The 16,956-nt window shown below is 40.2% G+C and overlaps 1 protein-coding gene across 3 annotated transcripts in view; it reads left to right on the forward strand.

The window, feature by feature from the left end:
• The first annotated feature begins 6,472 nt into the window (after positions 1 to 6,472).
• Positions 6,473 to 16,956, forward strand: part of HSDL2 (hydroxysteroid dehydrogenase like 2) — a 70,791-nt gene continuing 60,307 nt past the window's right edge. For 2 of the 3 annotated variants that reach the window (XM_082623254.1, XM_082623255.1), the window contains exon 1: positions 6,473 to 6,620. In XM_082623254.1, coding sequence (XP_082479380.1) covers positions 6,604 to 6,620 — 17 coding nt within the window. In that variant the 5' untranslated portion in view covers positions 6,473 to 6,603. The remainder of the gene's footprint in view (positions 6,621 to 16,956) is intronic. The other variant, XM_082623256.1, reaches the window with a different exon arrangement.

Consider the following 16,956-nt stretch of genomic DNA (forward strand, 5'->3'; position numbering starts at 1 on the left):
AAGACATGGGGTAATTCCAAAGTTTGGTATTTGTGTAGCAAAGTAGTGGCCATTAAGAGATAGATGGCTCAATTATGGGACTGATTCTTAAGCTAACTTCAAATACCTTTTTTTTTTTTAATGCCTGGTAGGCACAGTTTGAAAGCTAGAAGATTAAAAAATAACTGGTATTGTTCTGCAATATAAAATCATAAAATGCTATCTTTATAGTGAGCAGGGTTGAAGCTATGTTGATAACAGAAGAATCAAATGTTTCTCTTTCTCAGCTTGGAAAGAGTACGTGTACTCACAGTAGAGTACTGTGTCTCTGAATTAATGCCTGAGTTTGGGAGATGTGGGTGTGTTTGACTTAGTAGTCACTTACTGGACCCCAGGAAGAATTAAGGGGAAATATCTCCAAGGGAATTGGACTTGGAACACCTACACCCACCGTGGACTCTCTTGCTAAAGTCATATTCTAAATAGAATGGGTAATTTATGCTTGGGAAAATGCTGGCTTAGGAAAAGAGGATGGATCTTAATATATGAGACCAACTCCTGTGAGCAGGGCATGGGATTTCCTGACAGGGGGTAGAGATGTTAAAGACAATTTTAAAGAAGGAAATTTGAACAAAACTGATACTCTCAGGGAGAAAAGCAGATATGAAGATGAGGAGCAAGGCTAGCGATTTGGCTGTGTTGAAGAGGGAACCCCTTGCAGTGGTTTATAGTCTTTTGAAACTTTTGCCTTGAGACAAAGTATCATTTAAGAGTTAGGTCCAGGTGCATGTAACAGAAAACCAAAAATAACAGTGCCTTAAACTAGATAAGAATTTATTTATCATGCAAAAGAAGCCTAGGAGTAATGGTTTCAGGGCTGTTATGGCACTCCGTGTTCATCAAAGATCCAGTCTCCTTTTTGTTTTATTTATGTGAGTGTATGGCTTTCAGTCTTAAGGTCACAAAATGTCTGGAAGCCCTTTAAAGAAGTTTTCCCAGAAGTCCTCCCCAAGATCTTTCGCTTACCTCATTAGCCATAATTTGGTCACATGGACACCCCTAGTTGCAGGGGAGGCTTGAGAGATGCACTGCTTTTGCTGGGCATACTGCCACCTCTAATAATAGAGGTATACCATTAATAAGAAGTGGAGAATGTGTAATGGGTAAGCAGATACTCTCTGACATAGCAGTTGTTATATAAAGTTATTAGATAGATAGATAGATAGATAGATAGTAATTCCCTCATATAAACCTCAACTCTTTGGCAAAGATTTGTGTGGGGGTGGTGTAGTAAACAAACCAGTGGGCTTCCCTGGTGGCACAGTGGTTAAGAATCCACCTGCCAATGCAGGGGACACGGGTTCAAGCCCTGGTCCGCGAAGATCCCACATGCTGTGGAGCAACTAAGCCCATGCGCCACAACTACTGAGCCTGCGCTCTAGAGCCCGCAAGCCACAACTACTGAGACCATGTGCCACAACTACGGAAGCCCACGCACCTAGAGCCTGTGTTCCGCAACAGAAGCCACCACAATGAGAAGCCCATGCACCGCAACGAAGAGTAGCCCCTGCTCACAGCAACTAGAGAAAGCCCACACACAGCAACAAAGACCCAACACAGCCAAAAATAAATAAATTTTTTTAAAAAGGAAAAAAACCCAAAAAACAAGCCAACAGAGCAAAAAAGTAGAATATGGCGTGGTCCACACACCCACTCCACTACTTGCACTCATGAGAGGGAGCAGTTGTCTGCTGAGGGAACTGTTGCCTGGAATTCTACAAGATGGCCAAGCTGCAAAGTGAGGAAAACCCACAGTGTGCCTTTGAGCAGGGGGAGAATTAGAAAGCTAGGTGGGAGACTCAGGAGGGTTCTGAGACAACTGCTCCCCAACCCCAAACTTTCTTTCATGTATGTTATAGGAGAAAGTTCACCCTTGAAGGAGCTATGGAAAGGGGAAGGCTAGTTCTGCTCGTGGTTGCAAGACAGATGCAGCTGTTCCAAGCATCACATCCAGAAATAACATTAGAAGAAAAGAGGCAATCTATTCTGTGGTCTCTTTAAGAAAGAAAAAACTTTAAGAAAACCTTTCCCAGCAGACCTCACATTTGCCAGAACTAGAAAACACCAGCTGCTAAACAAGGCATTGACTGGTGAACAATGATGTACACACAAAGGCTTTTATTGCAATATTGTTTATAATATAGACAATATTGAAACACCTTAAATGTCCATCACAAATGGTAAAATTAATATGGAGTATATTCATGTAAAAGAAAACTGTGCACCTAAGATAGGCTGGGAACTGGGATGTGGGACCCTTTACTAGACAAATGTCTCCTCCAGCAACAGAATACAAAGAAACTATAAGGGACTAAAAATAACTGCATGCATGGCAGTGGGGTGATTATGAACAATGTTACAAAAAGGCCACAAACCGACTGCCACTTGTGAAGTGCCTGGAGCAGAAGCAGGGTACTGCGCGTGATCCCTGCACACAGCACCACCACGGGGGTGGGCAGACCATCTAAGCTGCCCCTCCTGCCCGATTCACCATCTGCCCCTACCCTCACTCTATTTAAGGAACCAGCCCGCCCTCCTTGGAGAGTGAGCAAGGGCACCTGTTTCTTGTTTTCACTCCCAGTAAAGCCTTGCCTGAATTTCTCCTCTGGCCTCTTATCAATTTCTATTGATTAAAGAGTCCAAGGATGCAGGTTGGTAACACACCTATTAAAAAAAAAAGTTAAGGTGAACTTTTGGGTATAAACTTGGAAAGATGTTTATGATACATTAAGTAAAACCAAAAAAGTTTCCAAAACAATAGAATATATATAATTTCCCCTATGCTTTTTAAAAATCAATCAAAATCTATATAAAAATTTCAGAGTCTTAAAGGATACATGCCGAACTGTTAACAGTGATTATCTCTGAAGGGTGATATTAGAAACTTTCACTTTCTTTAAATGTTGGAATAATGTATTATCAGAAAAATATAGACATTAAAATACAGCAATGAAGTTAATATCCAACATTTACTAATTAAATGACTGGCAACAATTCACTGAGCAATAAAAGGTGCAGTTAGCGGTCCTGTTGGGAAGATTTGGTGCCTTGTCAGAAGCAACTGCTATACCCTCAAAACCCCAAGGATTTCCCTTGGGGTGAAAGGAATGGAAAGTTTCAACAGATCCCTGGCTCTTCCAATGTGCTTGAAAGCATCTGCTGTTAGTCACATTGGATTGCTGGCCTTTGACCAGCAGTTAGTTAATTTTCTATTTGACTGAAGAAGCCTAGAATACCTTAAAAAGCAAGTTGAAAAATCACAATGGCAAATTACAACACACTAAAGCAGTGTTTTCCAAATGGTAGGTTATGATCCAAGAATGAGGCATTGAAATAACTTTGTAGGTTATGATCAACTTAAAAAAAAACAAACAAAAAAAAACGGGGTACTACATAATAGGTTCAAATAAAATAGAAAATCGTGTACAGGGTCTGGATGAGAAATTTATGTATGTGAGCTGTGGTCAAAAAATTTGAATTCTACACTGCATTCTACGCTTTAAGAAAATACACCCTTATGCAAGGTAAGGGTTAGAAGAGTCCTAATTTTTTTTTTAAAATAAATTTATTTATTTATTTTTGGCTGTGTTGGGTCTTCGTTTCTGTGCGAGGGCCTTCTCTAGTTGTGGCAAGCGGGGGCCACTCTTCATCGTGGTGCGCAGGCCTCTCACTGTCGCGGCCTCTCTTGTTGTGGAGCACAGGCTCCAGACACGCAGGCTCAGTAGTTGTGGCTCATGGGCCCAGTTGCTCTGCGGCATGTGGGATCTTCCCAGACCAGGGCTCGAACCTGTGTCCCCTGCATTGGCAGGCAGATTCTCAACCACTGCGCCACCAGGGAAGCCCCAAGAGTCCTAATTTGACAGTGATTAAACTGTTTTTAGTGTCATATCCTTTGACATTTCAATTCAAGTTGGCATTTTCAGTCTCCTATGTATTTGAAAACCACTTTTTAAAATTGGAGAATTAAACTTGATAGGCTTTTTTTTGGCTGTGCCGCGCAGCTTGTGGGATCTTAGTTCCCCGACCAGGGATCAAACCCCCACCCTCAGCAGTGAGAGTGCAGAGTCCTAACCACTGGACCACCAGGGAAGTCCCAAACTTGATAGACTGTATTTATTTATTTATTATTTATTTATTTGGCTGTGCCAGGTCTTAGTTGTGGCATGCCGGATCTTTGTTGTGGCATGCGGGATCTTTCGTTGCGGTGCTTGGGCTCAGTAGTTGTGGCACAAGGGCTTAGTTGCCCCACAGCATGTGGGATCTCAGTTCCCTGACCAGGGATCGAAACTGGAAGGCAGATTCTTAACCACTGGACCACCAGGGAAGTCCCTTGACAGACTTTAGAAGTCACAAAAAGTGAAGATAAATTTGACTATTTTATGACAATTTGTTCTAATAATAAAAAATATTACTTTCTTTAAGGAACTTAAAATTTATGCCTCCTCTTATTTCCCCTTTATGAGGGTCCTATAAGGAACCTCATGCTATTTTTGGCTTAATCCAAGTCAGATTATAACGTCACAATATTGTTAATAAATTAACATTTTGCAGTATTGTGTAACTGTGAATTTTAAAATACCAGTGCCATCTAGTGGTTACTCTCAAGAAGTTTCCTCTCTCTTGGTTATACACTCAAGAGTGGAATTGCTCTTTTGTAGGTAGATACCCAGTAGCTGGTAACCATACTTTAACCTTTGGGGGAACTGCAAAACTGTTTTCCAAAGTGACTGTGCCATTTTACATTCCCACCAGCAATGTATGAGGGTTCCAATTTCTCTACATCTTGGCCAACACTTAGTATTTTCCATCTTTTCTATTATAGCTATCCTAGTGGATGTAACGTGGAATCTCACTGGTTTTGATTTGTATTTCCCTAATAACTATTGCTGTTGGGCATCTTTTCATGTGCTTGCTTGTTCGTTTATCTTCTTTGGAGAAATGTCTATTGAGGTCCTTTGCTCACGTTTAAATTGGGGGTTGTTCATCTTTTTGTTGCTGAGTTGTAAAAGTTCTTTATAGATTCTAGATACTAGACTTTGTCAGATATATGATTTGCAAATATTTTCTTTCATTCTGTAGGTTGCCTTCACTTTCTTGAATGAGTGGAGAGTAAGCTTTTTCATCTAACAGTCCCTATCAACACACTCTCTAAAACACCTAACATTTACAACAGTCTAAAGAACACATTAGTGGGGACTTCCCTGGCGGTCCAGTGGTTAAGAATCGGCTTCCACTGCAGGGGGCACACATCTGATTCCTGGTCGGGGAAGTAAGAGCCCCTATGCCGGCCAGTGCGGCCAAATAATAAATAAGTATGAAGATAACCTTTAAGGGGAAAAAAAACCAAACACATTAGTTACTCCTTGTTCCTTCTACAGAGGCAGAGAACGTGCCTTTTTTTGCCCCACTGTATCTCCAGTGACCAGCACCCACTCGGTGCTAATATTTCTTGAATAAGTAAATTCCTCCGGAGTCTCTAAGGACCATATCACAGATCTCAAATTCAAATGCCTATGAGACTGGCAAGTGATATAAATGGATAAATACAGATATTTAGGGCTTGTAATAAAAGAGAGAGTACATATCCTATTTCCAGGTTACTTTCTTTATCTACTCACGTAACCTCATCATCCTGCTCTACTTCTTCAAAATAGAATTTCTTCACGTCTACCTAAAAATATTATGCCGGTCTCTAGTTCATTAGAGTAGCTGAGTTACGTCCAAGGTATACTACCAAAAGCAATACCGGCTCCCAGAATTCACCTTATTCCACCACTGAGTCTGGGAATTTCCTCGCCGAGATATTGGCTAAGAGTCGAAAAATCAGAGTTAACTTAGTTCTTCGGTGCGACTATTGCAGATCTCTGATCCAGAAGCTGCCCCTCACCACAGAGCTGTTTATCTATAGTCCGGCCGGCTTTAGTCCAGATTCCGCGGGAGAGTCGAAATGCGCCGCTGGCCGGAAGAGTGCTTATCTGCCCAGGAAAAGCGTTCCTAAGAGGGGCCTCCGAGGGCGCGCGTGCAGCTGGGCAGGCGTCCAGGTGCCGGCGTGGACGGCGAGGGGACCGAGAGCCAAAGTCCACTGAGAGGCCGCACCTCAGCCCTCAAGGTCCCTGGTGCACGACTCAAACGCCCCCCACGCCCCCAACCCGGCAAAGGAACTCAGCGCTGCGGCGAGGAACCCTTCACAGGCCGGGGAAAGGTGTACTCAGCGGCTGACGCGTCCAGCACTCTAGTCGCGGGCTGGAGACCAATTGTCACCGTAGAACCCCCGTAAGACGGGCGGGGCGGAGTTGTCTCTCACAGCGCTTGCGCGTAGGGTCGGTTTCCAGGGGCCAGGCAGGCGGGAGGCGGAAACCAGCGCCGAGCGCCACGGAGGCCCACTGCGTGCGCAGGCGCACTCAGCCACCTCCCGTTTCTCGGAGCGCCCAATTCCCCTGCAGACCTCGGGGCGGGGCCCTGGGGGTCGGGGTCTGGGGCGGGGCTAAGTGCGGGGAAGAAGTCGCCTTCTCAGTATCCGCTTGCTGAGGCCGTTGTCACCACCGACTCCGATCTGCAACAGTCATGTTGCCCAACACGGGGTAAGGGGAATCGGGAGCCGCGGGGAAGAAACCCCGCTGGGCGAAGTGGATGGCATGGGTGGCCCGGCCCCCGCGGTGGGAGGGTTAATGAAGCTGCCCGGCGAGGTCTGGAACGCTGGTCCGCGCTGTTCCTCGAATCTGTCCGCAGTGTTCCTCGAATCTGCGGTAACTTGTGAAAAGTAACGCAGAGTTGTGTACTTCAGGGTGGCAGTCATGTTACAATCTCTAACACAGGTAAAGGATCCAGAGTGAGGTGTCCCGCCGCCCCCAAGGCGGGTCCCACTTTGGGTTTAGCAGTAGCTGCGTGCCTTGCAGAAGGCCGCGAGTTCTAGGTGAAAGGTCACAGGAACACTCGTGCACCTAATGAGTCTCCACTTATTCGGAACGCTTGATTCTGGAAGAAGAAAATAATGGGGTGCTTAAAAAGGGATTTCAAATGAGAAACTAAACTAATCTTAAACTATGGGTATCTTTTTGGGGGACTTTTTTTCACTTTAAAAAGATAGTTGTGGTAAAATACACATAAGGAAAAATTTGCCACCTGAACCATTTTTAAGTGTACGGTTGGTTAAGTAGTGTTAAGTATGTTTGCACTGTTGTGCAACCAATTTGCAGAACTTTTTCGACTTGAGAAACAAACTCTATACCAGTTAAACTACTCCTCTACCCCCGTCTCATTCTGTTTTGTTTCTATACTGTATGGGTGTTTTGAGCTGAGTGCCAAGTCTGTTCTGTAATTTGCTTGAAACATATAGGTACGTTGCCAAAACACTTAAACAGCTCAGAAGGTTGAGTTTCCTTATCCTTAACTTTCAGCCTCCTACTTACTCTCCGGTAGGTTTCCAAAGATATTCTGTGCATTTATAAATATATTTGGGTACACAGTCCTAAACACACACACCCCACTTTAAAAAATAGTAGCAAAGTCCCTTCTGGGCCTCGGTATTTTTAGCTAAGATGTCTTGGAACATATTTTCAGTGCATGTTGATCTTCCTCCCTTTTAATAGTTACATGGTGTTCTGTTTGTTTAACCAGCCCCGTGTCATTGGATACCAGATCATTTCTAGTTTTTTGTTACTCCGTCTTTGCTGCAATGATTATCCTTGTATTCACCTGTTTGCACATATTTGAGTGTATCCATATGATAAATTCTTGGAAATGAAGCTGTTGGATCAAAGAGCATAGGTAATTAAAATTTTGATAGCTAATACCAATAGCCCTCCAAAGAGATTGCACATCCAAAAGGATGAATGAGATTTCCTAGTCCAACACGTTGGCAAACAGCAAAATGTTTGATAATAAAAATATTTGTTTTGATAATAAAAATCTAACTAGAGGAAAAAATGGCACCTCATTATAGTTAAAATTTGTATCAAAGAGTGAGGATGAGGAGCTTTTTATAGGTTTAAAGCAGCAGTTCTCATCAAGGAGCAATTTTGACCCCCATAGGACATTTGGCAATATCTGGGAACATTATTGATTGTCACAATTGAGGGGGGTTGCTACTGGTGTCTAATAGGTGGAGTCCAGAGATGCTGGTAAACAATGCACAGGATAGCCCCCTTCAACAAAGAATTATCTTGTCCAAAATGTCTTTAGTAGTGTAGAGATTGAGAAATCCTGGTTTAAAGCCAGCTGTGTATCTTTTTCTTTGCCTGGCTTACACAATTAGGTTTTTGGTTGATCTCTAAGCTCTCTAGTGTAAAAATATTTGTTCTAGATCATATGTGTTAGAAATGTTTTTCTCTGTTTTTTTCATTGCATCGAGTTTGATTATCCATTTTGTTTACCATGCAGAAACATGTCCTTTTATAGAGTCAGAGTTATCAGTCTATTCTTTTTTTTTTTTTTTGGCTGCACCCTGTGGCATGCGGATCTTAGTTCCCCGACCAGGGATGAACCTGCGCCCTTGGCAGTGAAAGCACGGAGTCCTAACCACTGGACTGCCAGGGAATTACCCTCAATCTATTCTTTTAAAGTTTTTGTGCTCTTATGACAAAGCTATAAGGCCATCTTAAGCTAAGTTTTTTGTTTTATAATTTGTAAGTATTCTTTTAGTATTTCTGTGGGGGTTATTTCCCCACTCAGGTTTTTATCTACCTGAAATGAAATACTGTTTTGCATACTATTTTGGCATAGGAAGTGAGTTAGGAAACCCACTTATTTTGGTTCAGATGTCTGGCTGTGCAGTTGTTCCAGCACCATTGACTGACTAGTTATTTTTTTCTTTCTATTAGAAATTCCACCTCTGAATTCTTGTATATCTAGGGGTCTTTTTTAAACTTCTATTACGTTGGTCTGTCTATTCATGTACCAGTACTAAACTATTTTAATTGCTCTAGTTTTATAAAATGCTTTAGTATCTTGGAAAGCTAGTTCCTGCCTCATTTGGATTTCTTTTCAGAATTTTAAGTGATTGTTTTTCTTTCCTAAAACAGTTAAAAGTTTCATCACATTTACCATGATTTTGAGGTCCCAGAGAATTTTGGTAAATTGTAGTGTAGGTTAACTCTACTTCAGCAAGTTTTAGGCGTCTACCAATAGTACTGAGGAATTTGGAACCTTTTTTCTTTCTTGCCTTCTATACTCTGGTTCTAATGCTTTAGAGATGGAGGAGTTCCTTAGTAGTACGGCCCGGTCTTCAGGTTAAGAGGAAAGCTGCCTTTGCCCTTCTTTCTGCCAATTCCTGAGACCTTGAGCATGAAAATGTCCTTTATCCTACTGGGAATCAATCCAACTAAACCAAAGGCAAAGGGCTAGAGCTTTTTTTTTTTTCCTCTCTCTTTGCTTCCTCATTTCTTTTTTTTTTAATTTATTAAAAAATTGTTTTTATTCATTTATTTTATTGAAATATAGCTTATTTACAGTGTCGTGTTAATTTCTGCTGTATAGCAAAATAATTCATTTATACATATATCACACACATGCATTCTTTTTCATATTCTTTTCCATTAAGGTTCATCACAGGATATTGAATATAGTTCTCTGTGCTATATAAAACCTTGTTGTTTATCCATCCTGTATATAATAGTTTGCATCTGCTAGGGATAGGGCTTTTTAAAGCAACAATTGGGACATTTGCATCTAAATACTCACGTTTAAAAAAATCATTTTAACACTGTGCATACTACCTTTTGTATAAAAGAAGGGAAAATTATACACACATGATGTGTCTTATGTGTGTGTGTTTGCATATTTTTCAAAACAAAAATATGAGAAGGATAAGCTAGAAATTAAGGAATCTAGTTACCTATAGGCAAGGGATTGAACTTCTTTGAATATACACATTTGTAAGTTTTGACTTTTAAATCATGTACATGGGGCTTCCCTGGTGGCGCAGTGGTTGAGAGTCCGCCTGCTGAATGCAGAGATGCATACTGAAGCATTTATAGTGAGATTATATGACTTCTGAGATTGGCTTTCTGATTATCACTTTCAAATTTTGATAATTGTTGAATTGTTAAATAAAAATGGGAGCTTATTTTAGTATTTTCTCTATTTTTGAATATATTTGAAAACATCATAATAAAAATTAAAAAATGGTCTTTAAGCATCTTTGCAGTGTTAGTTGCAAGGGAAAGAATAGTAATTACACAGTGGAAAAATTTGATAACACCATGGTTGGATCGTTAAAATTAACATTACGTTTGATTACAGAGAGACACTGTGTAGTTTCAGGTGTGAAATAGAGAGCAATACCATGTTCTTGGATTGGAGCACTCAGTGTCATAAAGATGTCAGTTCTTCCCACATTGAATTCTAGATTCAGTACAGTTTCTATCAAAATTCCAACTGATTTTGCTTGTGCAATTAAATAAGCTGATTCTAAAATATATGTGGAAAGGCAGAGGTCCAAGTGTATCCAAGAAAGCTGTTATATTTAAGACAGTGCAATCCATGTAGCCAAATGGAGCAGAATAGAGAGCCTAGAAACAGATCTGTATATTTAGGGAGACTCAGTCTATGACAAAGCTGACATTAAAGATCTGTGGGAATGATGGACTTTTCAGACTGGGACAGTTGGTTAGCCATACGGGGGAAAATGTAGTTGGATCCCTACCTCAATTCATGTACAAAAATTCATTCTATGTAGATTAAAGACAAAAATTTAAAAGATAAACCGTAAAATTTTTGGAAGACAAATTAATACAATTGGGTTACAGATGGATTTCTTAACCCCAAAAGCATTGGCTGTAAAAGAAAAGATTTATAAATTCTGCTATATGAAAATAATTTCTGCTCATCAAAATATACTATAATTGTGAAAAGGAAGCCACAAATGAAAAGATTTTAAATCTTTAAAAGCTTATAGACTTTTATGAGTCATTAGGAAAAAAGTCAACCATGTAGAAAGATGAGCAAAACAAATTAATAGGAATTACACAGAAGAAGGAACATAGTGACTATTAACATATGAAAATATATTCACCCTTATTAGTAATAAGGGAAATGTAAATTAAAACCATACTGAGATACTATTTCATATGTACCAGGTTGTCAAAAATTTTTAATGTCTGACATCAAGTGTTGGGGAGGTGTGGAGCTGCAGGAACTCGTACTCATATATTGCTGCTGGTAGGAATATTAACCACTTTGAAGGAGGTTTGGCATTATTTGGGAAAGTTGAACTTCAGCATGTGTTTCGGTTATCTATTGCTGTAACAAACCACCCTAAAACTTAATGGTTTGAAATGACAATGCTTTATTATTATTCACAGTTCTCTGGGTTGACTGGGTTCTTCTGCTCTATATAGTATAAGTTGAAGTCATTCATATGGCTGCTTTTAGCTGGGTTCTTGGCTGGGGCTGAAACATCCTAAATGACCTCTTACCCTCCAGGGTCTCTCTCCCATGGCCTCTCATCAGTTGATAATCTGTCTCTCTTCTTTACAGCATAGTATTTGGCTTCCAGGAGAAAGTGGAAACTACCAGCCATTTTATAGCATGGGCTTGGAAATTCCAGAATATCATTTCATCATATTCTATTGCTCAAAAAAGTCATAAGGTGAACCCAGACTCAAGGGGAAGGGGAAAATATACTCCTTCTCTTGATGGAAGGGATGCCAAAGGATTTGTGGTCATGTTTAATCTACAACTGTGTCCTGTAATCCGGCAGTTTCACCCGTAGGTGTATGCCCTAGAGAAACTCATGCACATGTGACTGGAAAAAGTGTACAAGATTATTTTTAGCCATTGTTCATAAAAAAAAAAAAACCTGGAAACCATCCCTGAAGTCCATAAACAGTAGAATGAATAAGTACTTTATAGTATGTTCATATGTGAAATATTGTATATTAATTAAAATAAGTGTAACTATTTGCACCAAAATATGGGTAAGTCTCCAAACCATGTTTCGTGAAAGAAGCAAGTCATAGAATAACATATACTGTACGAATCTATTATATAAAGTTCAACATTAGGCAAAAATTAAACAGTTTATTGTTTAGATCATGGTTAGGCAAACTTTGTCTGTAAAGGTCCGGATAGTAAATATTAGATTTCCTGGGCAAGAAGCAAAATTGGAGATACTATGTAGGTGTAAGAGATGTATCTACAACATCACATATAAGAGATGTATGTATAATGAGAGAAAACCAATTTCCACAGTATTTTTTAATTGGTGAAATTCAAAATAAGTACTTTTTTTGTAATACATATCTACTAATGACAAGAATGAAATTCTTTTTTGGGGAGAAGGAAGAGTGTGTTGGTTTCCTAGGGCTGCTGTAACAAAATACCACCAATTGAGTGGCTTTAAACAAATTTATTTTCTTAAAGTTCTGGAGGCTGGAAGTATGAAGTCCAGGTGTTAGCAGGGCCATGCTCTGAAATTCTGGGTAGAATTCTTCCTTACCTCTTCCTAGCTTCTGGTGATAGCTGGCAGTCCTTGTGTTCTTAGCTTGTAGCTGCTTTATTCCCATCTCTGCCTCTGTCATCATGTGGTATCCTCCCTGTGTGTCTGTCTTTACATAGTCTTTCCTCCTCTTAAAGAGACACCAGTCATATTGGATTAAGGATCCACCCTACTCCAGTATGACCTCATTATAACTAATTACATCTGCAACAACCCTGTTTCCAAATAAGGTCTCGTTCGGGGGTACTGGAGGTTAGGACTTCAACATACCCTAACATTTTGGTAGATATAATTCAATCTATGACAGGGAGGTACAATTGTATTTTGGTGGATACAGTTCAATCCATAACAGGGAGATGTTTTGCTTAATTGGGGTTCAAAATTGGTGTTCCCTATCATCAAATTGATCGTAAATGTTCATCTGTGAAAAGGATTCTTCGCTCTAGGACTACGCACAAAGCAGATGGAGGCTCGGGTTTAGTCCTGGGCTTAGACATAGATATGTAAGTGTTAGGAATAGTAAAAAAAAACAAGGGAATGAGTAATAATATTTAAAGTAGTTGTGAGAGGAGATTGGTTCAAGATGGTGGAGTAGAAGGACATACGCTCACTCCCTCTTGGGAGAGCACCAGAATCACAACTACCTGTTGAACAATCGACAGGAAGACACTGGAAATCACCAAAAAAGATACCCCACATCCAAAGACAAGGGAGGATCCACAATGAGACGGTAGGAAGGGTGCAATCACAATAAAATCAAATCCCATAACTGCTGGATGGATGACTCACAAACGGGAGAATAATTATACCCCAGAAGTCCACCCACTGGAGTGAAGGTTCTGAGCCCCACGTCAGGCTTCCCAACCTGGGGGTCTGGCAAAAAGAGGAGGAATTCCCAGAGAATCAGACTTTGAAGGCTAGTGGGATTTGATTGCTGGACTTCAACAGGACTGGAGGGAACAGAGACTCCACTCTTGCAGGGCACACACAAAGTAGTGTGCGCACCGGGACCCAGTGGTAGGAGCAGTGACCCCATAGGAGACTGAACCAGACCTACCTGCTAGTGTTAGGGGGTCTCCTGCAGAGGCAGGGGGCAGCTGTGACTCACTGCAGGGACAAGGACACTAGTAGTAGAAGTTCTGGGAAGTACACCTTGGCATGAGCCCTCCCAGAGTGTGCCATTAGCCCCCACCAAGGAGCCTGTGGGCTCTGGTGCTAGGTCGCCTCAGGCCAAACAACCAGTAGGGAGGGAACTCAACTGCACCCATCAGCAGACAAAGTTTTACTGAGCTCTGCCTGCCAGGGCAATACCTAGCTCTACCCACCACCAGTCCCTTGCATCAGGAAGCTTGCACAACCCTCTTAGATAGCCTCATCTGCCAGAGGGCAGACAGCATAAGCGAGAAGAACTACAATCCTGCAGCCTGTGGGGAAAAAACCACATTCACAGAAAGACAAGATGAAAAGGCAGAGGACTAGGTACCAGATGAAGGAACAAGATACCCCCCCCCAAAAAAAACTAAATGAAGTGGAGATAGGCAACCTTCCAGAAAAAGAATTCAGAATAATGATACTGAAGATGATCCAGGACCTTGGAAAAAGAATGGAGGCAAACATTGAGAAGATGCAAGAAATGTTTAACCAAGACATAGAAGAGTTAAAGAACAAACACCTAGAAGAATTAAAGAACAAACAGATGAACAATACAATAACTGAAATGAAAAATACCCTAGAAGGAATCAATAGCAGAGTAACTGAGGCAGAAGAACAGATAAGTGACCTGAAAGACAGAATGGTAGAATTCACTGCTGCAGAACAGAATAAAGAAAAAAGAATGAAAATAAATGAAGACTGCCTAAGAGACCTCTAGGACAACATTAAATGCACCAACATTCGCATTGTAGGGGTCCCAGAAGGAGAAGAGAGAGAGAAAGGACCCGAGAAAATATTTGAAGAGATTATAGTCAAAAACTTCCCTAACATGGGAAAGAAAATAGCCACTCAAGCCCAGGAAGTGTGGAGAGTCCCAGGCAGGATAAACCCAAGGAGAAACACACTGAGACACAGTAATCAAATTGATAAAAAAGACAAACATTATTAAAAGCAGCATGGGAAAAATGACAAATAACATGCAAGGGAACTCCCATAAGGTTAACAGCTGATTTCTCAGCAGAAACTCTACAAGCCAGAAGGGAGTGGCACGATATACTTAAAGTGATGAAAGGGAAGAACTGACAGCCATGATTACTCTGTCTGGTAAGGATCTCATTCAGATTCGACCGAGAAATCAAAGCTTTGCAGACAAGCAAAAGCTAAGACAATTCAGCACCACCAAACCAGCTCACAACAGATGCTAAAGGAACTTCTCTAAGTGGAAAAAACAAGAGAAGAAAAGGACCTACGAAAACTAACCCCAAACAATTAAGAAAATGGTCATAGGAACATACATATTGATAGTTACCTTAAATATGAATGGATTAAATGCTCCAACCAAAAGGCACAGCCTTGCTGAATAGATACAAAAACAAGACCCATATATATGCTGTCTACAAGAGACCCACTTCAGACCTAGGGGCACATACAGACTGAAAGTGAGGGGATGGAAAAAGATATTCCATGCCAATGGAAATCAAAAGAAAGCCAGAGTAGCAATACTCATATCAGATACAATAGACTTTAAAATAAAGAATGTTACAAGAGACAAGGAAGGACACTACATAATGATCAAGGGATCAATCTAAGAAGAAGATATAACAATTAGAAATATATATGCACCCAACATAGGAGCACCTTAATACATAAGGCAACTGCTAACAGCTATAAAAGAGGAAATTGACAGTAACAATAATATTGGGGGACTTTAACACCTCACACCAATGGACAGATCATCCAAACAGAAAATTAATAAGGAAACACAAGCTTTAAATGACACAAGAGACCAGATAGATTTAATTGATATTTATAGGACATTCCATCTGAAAACAACAAATTACAGTTTCTTATCAAGTGCACATGGAACACTCTCCAGCATAGATCACATCTTGGGTCACAAATCAAGCCTTGGTAAATTTAATAAAATTGAAATCATAACCAGCATTTTTTCTGACCGCAACGCTATGAGATTAGAAATCAATTGCAGGGAAAAAAACGTAAAAAACAAACACATGGAGGCTAAACAATACATTACGCAATAATCAAGAGATCACTGAAGAAATCAAAGAGGAAATCAAAAAATACCTAGAGACAAATGACAATGAAAACACGATGATGGAAAACCTATGGAATGCAGCAAAAGCAGTTCTCAGAGGGAAGTTTATAGCAATACAATCCTACCTCAAGAAACAAGAAAAATCTCATAAACAATCTAACCTTACACCTAAAGGGACTAGAGAAAGGAGAACAAACAAAACCCAAAGTTAGTAGAAGGAAAGAAATCATAAATATCAGAGCAGAAATAAATAGAAACAAAACAATAGCAAAGACCAATAAAAGTAAAAGCTGGTTCTTTGAGAAGATAAACAAAATTGATAAACCTTTAGCCAGACTCTTCAAGAAAAAGAGGGAGAGGACTGAAATCCATAAAATTAGAATTGAAAAAGGAGAGGTTACAACAGACACCTCAGAAATACAAAGCATCCTAAGAGACTACTACAAGCAACTCTATGCCAATAAAATGGACGACCTGGAAGAAATGGACAAATTCTTAGAAAGGTGTAACCTTCCAAGACTGAACCAGGAAGAAGTAGAAAATATGAACACACCAATCACAAGTAATTAAATTGAAGCTAATTAAAAATCTTCCAACAAACAAAAGTCCAGGACCAGATGGCTTCACAGGTGAATTCTATCAAACATTTAGAGAAGAGCTAACACCCATCCTTCTCAAACTCTTCCAAAAAATTGCAGAACACTCCCAAACTCATTCTACGAGGCCACCATCACCCTGATACCAAAACCAGACAAAGATACTACAAAAAAAGAAAATTACAGACCAATATCACTGATGAATATAGATGCAAAAATCCTCAACAAAATACTAGCAAACAGAATCCAACAGCACATTAAAAGGATCATACACCACGATCAAGTGGGATTTATCCCAGGGATGCAAGGATTCTTCAATATATGCAAATCAATCAATGTGATACACCATATTAACAAATTGAAGAATAAAAACCATATGATCATCTCAATAGATGCAGAAAAAGCTTTTGACAAAATTCAACACCCATTTATGATGAAAACTCTCCAGAAAGTGGGCATAGAGGGAACCTACTTCAACATAATAAAGGCCATATACGACGAACCCAGAGCAAACATCATTCTCAATGGTGAAAAACTGAGACAAAAAGGAAAAGGAATCCAAGTTGGAAAAGAAAAAGTAAAACTGTCACTGTTTGCAGATGACATGATACTATACATAGAGAACCCTAAAGGTGCCACCAGAAAACTACTAGAGCTAATCAATGAATTTGGTAAGG

Source organism: Mesoplodon mirus (genome assembly GCF_964341445.2).
Source record: "Mesoplodon mirus genome assembly, chromosome: 1".
Lineage (NCBI taxonomy): Eukaryota > Metazoa > Chordata > Mammalia > Artiodactyla > Ziphiidae > Mesoplodon > Mesoplodon mirus.